This window comes from Bombus vancouverensis, chromosome 6 (assembly GCF_051014615.1).
Source record: "Bombus vancouverensis nearcticus chromosome 6, iyBomVanc1_principal, whole genome shotgun sequence".
Classification (NCBI taxonomy): domain Eukaryota; kingdom Metazoa; phylum Arthropoda; class Insecta; order Hymenoptera; family Apidae; genus Bombus; species Bombus vancouverensis.
The window spans coordinates 734020-742637 of NC_134916.1; the positions used below are offsets into that span (position 1 = coordinate 734020).

General features: G+C 35.9%; 1 protein-coding gene across 1 annotated transcript; it reads left to right on the top strand.

Annotated features, from left to right (window-relative positions):
* The first annotated feature begins 6344 nt into the window (after positions 1-6344).
* On the top strand, positions 6345-8187 carry LOC143302857 (uncharacterized). The gene is made up of 2 exons (XM_076619462.1): positions 6345-7138; positions 7203-8187. Exon 1 carries the CDS (start codon positions 6393-6395, stop codon positions 6864-6866), a length of 474 nt encoding a protein of 157 aa, XP_076475577.1. The 5' UTR covers positions 6345-6392; the 3' UTR covers positions 6867-7138; positions 7203-8187.
* The last annotated feature ends 431 nt before the right edge of the window (positions 8188-8618 follow it).

The window sequence follows — 8618 nt, forward strand, 5'->3', positions numbered from 1 at the left end:
GTGACTTTAGTCACATAGGTGCTCTTAAATGTAAACGAATCACAGAAAAACGACGTGCACGGTTTTTTCTAATTTCAACCGACCTCTAATTCAAATTACTTTACGATAATAGAATATTGTGAATAAATAAATAAATAAATAAATAAATAAATTATTTACAGCCGAATTCGTGAGTCGTTGGTACAAATACAAGTCGCGGAATAAATACTCGATAAAGACTTGGAAAAACTCTGCAGATACACTTCGATACTCGTTTACAATCGTTGATGCTCTTCGATATTGTTCGATACTCTCTCGGTCGCGATCGCGTCCTTTTATTTATACTGGTCGGGAAAGAACCGGAAAAGTCGAATTCGTCTACGTTTGACGGTTGCATGTAGCGGCGACGTTGTTTTGCCCGGAGTTTATTTGTTCTTACATTACTTGTAACCTAACGATCTTGATACTCCGAGGCAAAACAACAACAGGATTTGAATTGTCCTCTGACTCGTGTGCCGCTACAGATGGAATCATAGCAACTACCTCTAACGTTTATTATTTAAGTATAGATATAATAAATAGTTTAGACTAAAGTATTGAGGATCTTTCCAAAAATTCCAAAAGAAAGGCCCCGATGTCCTTTCATCTCCGACATATACGGGGTAGTTGGTAACTGGTGGTACAAGCAGAAAGGTGGTGATCGATTTTCTCGAAAACAAAGCCTCAAACGAAAAATTTTTATTCTATACTGTCGACTTCTTTTTTCGCGTAGAATCACCCCCTTTCCGCTTGTACAATGATTTTAATATCGAAAATAACGATTATTATACTGCGAATTTTTATATGAATACGTTATGTTAGAATATATGAAATATAAGATCCTGCGAAATACGGTCAACAAACGAAAGACAATTTTGCACGAAGAAAAACAAGAAAGATATAAAGAATAACAGGCTTTGTTTTCAAGAAAATTGATCTTGGAAATCTGTTTGAAACGTGTAAATTCGGTTAGTTACCGACTAGGCAGACGGAAGTTACTCTACGTGCAAAAAAAGAGAGAAAAAAGGGAATAAAATCTGTTCACTGTTCAACACGTATCTAATTTTGCAACCTTCAATATGCGATTCTTGTAGATTTTTGTGAGCTACACTCGAATTTGTAAACCGTTTTTTCCTTATAACTCACAATTTTTCGAAAAAATCAATTTTGAAGAGAATTGCAAATTTTCAACTTTGGAAATATTTTACGTTCTTATAGTAGCAGCTATTGAATTACGGTTGAGACGAAAAAATTCTGTGGACTCTCCCGAATAAAATGATATGTATTGTTATTGCATTGTGAACATTTAAACATGTCTAAATAATGATTAGAGCGAAAAGGTATTTCAAACGCAACATTCCTTCTTACATTTCTTAGTTTATTGAAAAAGCTAAAGGTTTAGGAGAAAACCTAACCACAATACGCGATGCAGCAAATATTTCTGCTAAGGCAAGCATCATCTACAGTATTTCATTGTCATTAGCACCTCGAGTATCTAATTACCACGGTTACTTGTCAAATTCTATAATAATCATATTTGTACTAGTAAATATCTTCTCTATTGCATAACAACAATGTCTAATCCAGGTGAAGATTCGTTACACGCCCCTAACCCTAATCACGAATCTGCATTGGACTGTACATAAAAATTAATTCAACGATTCCGCATGACCAGAGTAAATTGAGTAAATTTTTTATGTATTCAAGAATGTAAAACACACATAAAATATATTCAAAGCGTACGTAATGTACCAGATGATGAATTTAGCAGTGTTACATTACAATAGAATATGATAGGGAGCACGTTGATACATTGACAGCAATGGACGTTACCAAAAAATTAGTCTTGGTATGTAACTCTAGTTGTAAGTTACAAGAAACAGCAATAAAAACCTACTTATAGCTCTTTTGTTTCTAGACCTTGTGACCCAAACACAACATTTATATTCAAGGACACAATAATATGGACCTCTCCTTCTCGTTAACTTTTTTGCTTCACTAAGTTCTATTTTCACCGTAACAGCGGTGTCCAGGTCACGAGTATACGAAAGAAAAAGATGTAGAGTTTTTCTAAAAGTAAATACTTCATCATGGACAAAACGTTACATTGTAAATAATTTTTCAATAAACCGTGTTTCTATATTACTTTTATAACAGTTTAATAGTCTTATTATTGTTGAGGATTGTGGATCTTAGTTGCCGAAATAAACGTATAGCAACATTCACATTACACATAGAAATGATATTAAAATAGTTTCATATTTATTTAATATGTGATTTACAAGATATTCGTAGATACACACTGAACGTGTCTCAGCACTCTTTTTGTCTCACCATCATTTTCTCCGTTCTTTTGTTCTGCGAGACGCTGCGCACACACGTACTTCCACACACACTCATACTCATATATATGTATCACTATTACGCGGCTAATTTGTGTGTAGCACACAAAATTACACATATCTGAAAAATTATATCCTGTGAAATATCCTTCCAAATGACTTTCCTACTAACTTATCTCGTAAGTACTCAAATAAGCGTTGTTCGGGATTTTGATGGTAGGAAACACATCATTCGCATACGAAGAATTATCCACTAAACGGATAGCAATTGAGGCGAGTTTTGTCCATATAGACAGTACTGGTGGAGTAGATGGGATAAAGAATATTCTTTCAACCGACTAATGATTAGGAAAAAATGGCATCAGCATGGCGCAACAAATTCCAAGGAAAGCATGATGGTCGTATCAAGGGACGACAACACGACAATACCAATATTCGCCCTAAGTAGCCTCCTATCCACTCATAACAGCAAACGAAGTAATTCGTCATTCGGCTTGCGGATATTTCTGACTCTGCCATTTATTTTTCGACTAGATTTAATACATTGTTACTTAACTTTATTAGTTTGCACAACGAACGAATGAACATATTTAAATCCGTATTTAATCGCAAATTTAGACCACGATCAATGATGTTCGGTTAGAGATGTTTGTTACGTATAATAGTTGTATTATTATGATCCTGGTTTGTCAATGAAAGAGGAAATAAGAGAAAAGAGGAATATGGTTGCGTAAATGAAACAAACAGGCGTGTACAGTATGCACAGCTTCCTATTAGTCTAGCTGTTCAATGTATGTATATTAAGGTGCGTACGATAATTTTATATATATCAGCAAGTTGGGAAAAACCGTCGACGAATGCATCGAACGAATGGCCATTGCTCCTATTTTACTAATGTGGAGAACCGCCGTAAGAAGATTGCTATATGCCATTTGTGAAGCCATCTGTAAAGAGAAGAAGCTTTCCCTTTCAGTGTAACCATTTGTAAATTCCGAGCACGTAGATAACACGGACAATTATTATAACAGTGTACAAATTGCAGAGGAATTATTAGATTGTCCGAAAAGTTTCTTTCGTTTCATAAGGTGATAATAGATGAACGACAATTTCTCTTTCATACTATTTTATTAAATTAGGCATGATCCATTTCGTTACATCTCTATTATTATGTTCGTGCATAATTCAATAAACTAATATGAAACAAAAAACATTGTGCTTCTATTATTTCCTTATAAAACGAAAGAAACTTATCGGACAACCTAATATTTGAAGAAAAAAAAGTGTGCGTGAAGCATTAAGAAAAAACGGAAGTGTGCCAGCTTGTCTGAAACATATAAAACTAAAGGAGAATGCAACAACCTTTCATAGGAGTCATAATCTTCTATTACAAGCATAAAAAGCAAAACAAAACAATGATTAAAAAATTAATACAATTAAGAACTGACAAATGTAGTTTACTTCTTATGAATCTCTTCCACTCAAGAATAAAATGATATATTTGGGAATAACTTGGAACAAAAAACTTACCTAGAAACAACACATACGTCTGCTTGGAATGAAAGCTCAAGCTGTACTTGGCAATATCTAATGGCTACCATGGCACACATCCCAATTAAAAATGTGTCAAACAAAACGTTACTATTTACAGATATGATCAAACCACTATGAACATGTGGTATGACATTATGAAGCACAAACTGCTAAATCCAAACAAGCAAAACTTAGACGATTACAAACTCTTATTACGAAGAAAATATTAATTACTCTTTGCGGAGTTAGAACTGATGACATGGAACCTGCTCCCTGTCCAAATTCAATTGGCTCCGAAATTATCAGACATTATTGGAAACATCCTACTTCGACTACAACTGTTTTCAGAAACTTCCCAAAGAAAGAAGAATCTGGGTGAATTATCCATTGAATAGAAAGTACTCGTCTGCGTTTTCGTCATTGGCCTCTGTATTGGCTTGTTAAACAATAGTGTTCGAAATTTTGAGTGGCCGTCAGTTTATAACCTGGACAACAGATCTTTTTTGGGAAAGTCCTAAGTGCCTGCCTCCCCAAGCTGTAGACCTTACGATGCGGACCTCATTAAGAGGCTAAAAAACATCCGAGGTGCTCGATGGGTCAGGACAAAGGTAAACAACTGGCAATACCAGAGGATATGCATCCCCGAGAGTACAGGTAAACCAGAAAAAACCAGGGACGGGAAGTTAGGATGTACGGAGGAGACGAAGCTGCTCGTGGGAGGAGCAAGAACATCCTACGACAGTCTTCATCAGAACGCTGTACCGTTTATGTGATACCACATCGTATTTAATCTCAACAAAATCATACAACCGTCGTGATCAGAATGTCAAACTCTTCGTGTATACTAAAAGTGTCAAATAAGGTATCAAACCATATTAACACACGATATATTCGATTTACCTCCACATTAACTCATTCAAGGTTCGCTGTATCAACCGATTGGTTGAATCTGACCGATCGCTATTTAGTTGGGAATTCGCATCAAGTAGCGTTCCAAATTCCAAATATTGTATACATGATAATGAACAATACTTCAAAGAGAAGAAAAAAGGGCAAATGCAATTGATGTTACAGATATCCAAAGAAACAAAAGGACAAACAAACCAATACTTTTTTTTTATTTATTTAATTAGCACTTTACAATTTGTCCAGCTGGATATTCGCTCTTGTCCGCTCTTCCGTACGGCGTACCCTCACTAGCCTTAAGCACCCGTCATAAACCCAAGTCACTTGCCTGCTAAGGTCCTTCAGACCCAACAAATGTCTTTTCTAAATCAATTTCCAAAGACTATTGTTTACTACGGCTTGACACGGGAAAGTTTGTTTTTCTCACGTACGATGCTTCCTACTAGCAACTTTCTATCGAGGGCGGTTAAGACCCTTCCTAGTCCACCAACCTTCGTTTGACCAATCTGAGGCAATGTATACTGCCCTCACTTCCTGACCTAAAGTGGCATGAACAAATCCGATGATCCCGTGCGCTAGACACATCCATCATTAGCTTTCCTCCGACACAGCATCGTCACTCAATTTCTCTTTTTCTACATCGTTTGAAAAGTCAACTACTAAGTCTAACGCTAATGCCTATCGGGGCAGTCTAAGCATAACGCGAGAGTCGGTCTCGGTATTATCGAGCATACATCTCCTCTCCTAAATATCTTATAGTGCTACGTCTACTAATACATTAAATCCAATTATAAGAGCCCTGCTCTAACGTACATATCTATCTTATCTTCGTGCGACAAGTTGTTATCTATTTATCTCTCTTCGACAGTGTAATCTAAGTGTCGGAAATATATAATTTATAATTCTGTGAATCACAGTGTTATACAAACTCAATCACCCCTATTATCTCAACCGAAATCAGGGGATCGATCAATTCGTGGTGTCGATTGTTATAATCGTAACGGGAATTTACGACTCCCGTTGACGTCTCTCCTCGCGATTACGTCTCCCCGCAATTGGTCGAATTTACATTTGCTATTTACTTATTTTACTTCCATTAAAGTATATTGTATATTTTATTACAGTACTTTCATTTTTATTTAGTGTAATAACAAACATATACGTTAATATTCATTGACATTAGTGTAATTGTAAGCTTCACTGTAAATTTAATAAAATTGATACGAACAGAATTATTAAAAGGGTATATATGTGTAATTAAACTAGATTCTATTCTCAACGTTACTTCATAATTTTATTATTGTTTCATATAAATATTTTGTTTTAATTTACATGTACTTCTAAGTTAATAAAACTAAACACAATGTACATGTATTAATTGCTATATATGTCATAATTTCAACCATAATATTAAATTATGGTACGTATTACTAAAAGGTATAGTTTATTGTATATACTAAATACATGTAATTTATTCGTAGATTTTAAATATGGATACTAGATCAAAGAAGGAGATTAAAGCAATGATTACCAAAGATATATCGAATATACATAATTATTGCTTGGATATTGAAAAATGTATTAACGACCAGCTTGATGGACATCAATTCTACTTATACGCAAAAGATGATGAACGCTACCGCAATTGTAGAACCTTTATCACCAATAAAATTAAACGAAACTGTAGTAATTAATAAAAACTTGATTAGTAGTATAGGAAAAAATAATGAACCTAAATTTACAACACGGTCGCCAATAACTTTGCAGGAGGAGATTCAGCAGCTGAAAGAAGCGACGAGAAACAAAGAGTTTGATGAATTACTCACAGAAGACACAGACTCACAGAAGAAACAGGAAATTAGAAAACGACAAAAGCGGCAGAACAGATCTGCGAGATCGAGTAAAGATGCAACACTCGACGTTTCAACAAAACCATATAAATTTACATCACGGTCGTCAATAACATTGCAGGAGATGATTCAGCAGCTGAAAGAAGCTGAAGAAGTAAAGAGTTTGAACAATTACTCACAAAAGATGAGCCATCCCCTGAAGGAGAAATGTCTAATTTAAATGTTACGAAACAGGAAATTAAAAATGAAATGAAAAGAAATGCGTATAAATCGAATTTTCTATTCGATCCAGACGCCAAAGTGTCCGTAAAAAGGAGAATTGAGGCCTTTTAACGGGCAGTGCGAAAAGCGTAAAGAAAAACTGAATCTGCGGAAAAAGGAAAGATCGCAGAGAAAGCAATTGTTAGAAAATCAGCACGAAGATCGGTTAAAAAGGCGAAAAAAATTTTATTAGCGAAACAGAATAAGGAGGATCAGATGATTACATCGCAGGTAACATTACAAACAATATCAAAGTAAAATAATATCAAAGTTTGGACGTGAATCCAATTTCCAGGCAAATGTCCAGACATATTTAAGTGGATGACATAGACGAGGCTAGGCGAATAGTAGCCGAATTCAGGAGACCGATTTGTCAACTGTTGGGCGACAACAAAGTTGACCTCGTGGACAAGAAGAACTTTCACGAAACCGATACTCTGAGGAGGGTAAAATCTACCGATTCTCTGCCTCATATCTCGTCGACAGAGATTAGCACGAGGAATCTGTATCCGCATGGCCTTTGCGATAAGTCGAACACTCAGTCGAACACTCAGTCGAACAGCCGAGACACGTTCGAGTTGGTGCTTGGAACGCAGACGTCCCATCGAAGGTCTAGGTTTCTGGAGGGCCTTTTGGGCGACGTCGGGCTTCAGAACCTGGTAGAACAGAGGAACAGAAGCAACCGAGTAGCAACGTTTCCGCCCACCGAGTTTGAGGAAGAAGCACCGCAGAACATGGGTGGCATCGATAGCGGTTCTACGTCGAACAGCTTCAACGTCGATGACCTCTGGGAGCAGGACACCTTATAGAGAGAAATTCTCCGGCGAGGGAGTTTAAGAAATGCCAGGTCCCTGGAAAATTTGGGCAGTCCACCAAGGCCGACCATATCTTGCTCGGACTCGGATGGACGAAACAAAAGCACTCGTGGTGCAACTTTTAATAGAGAAATAATACTTTAGAGACTAGAAATGGGTCAACCGTGTCGAAAATATAAAGTTAACGAACCAATGTCAAGGTAAGATCTAGAATAATATGAGAAATGTTAAAATAATATAAAAATTACACTTCTGGAAATAACGTGCTGTAATAAACAATGCTAACTAATCAGTGTTATATAGATTTAGGATAAGATACCACAAAGATGAAATAACGTATAAAATAAAAAAACCTGAACAAGTTACGAAAGAATTCATTTCGAAATATGGTATTGCAATTGTACTTTTCTAAAACAAATTTGAATCATAATGATAAATGTTTATGAGCTATGATATTTTTAAATGCTCGGACGGTTAAGCCTGATGTTGGAACATTGTTAGTTTCTCTTGATTCAGGATATGTACAAGTGTGAACTCATCACCCTGATGCTGGATTTCTACAAGCTTTCTCAATTATTCATTCTAAACGTGATTGTGCATTAGCATTAGCAACTGATTCTAAAAATCATTTTCTTGTAACAGGTAAAAAAGGAATGCATTTAATTTCTACAACATTATTTATTTATCGGAGATGTAGGGATAACGAGCCTTTCTTTTGAAATTTTGGGAAGATTCCCAAAATACTTTGGGTTAAACTGTTTGTTTAAGATGATCATTATAGTATTATAACAGTGGACTAGAGGTTAAGGTGACACTATTGGTCACCGAACGTAGCCATGGTCACGGGATGAACGTAGTAGTACTAATGTTGAGGGACACACGTTGTATTAACAAAC

What these genes read in the sequence shown, in the direction of transcription:
- LOC143302857 (XM_076619462.1), top strand. Translation starts at nt 6,393, where the DNA reads ATGGACATCAATTCTACTTATACGCAAAAGATGATGAACGCTACCGCA.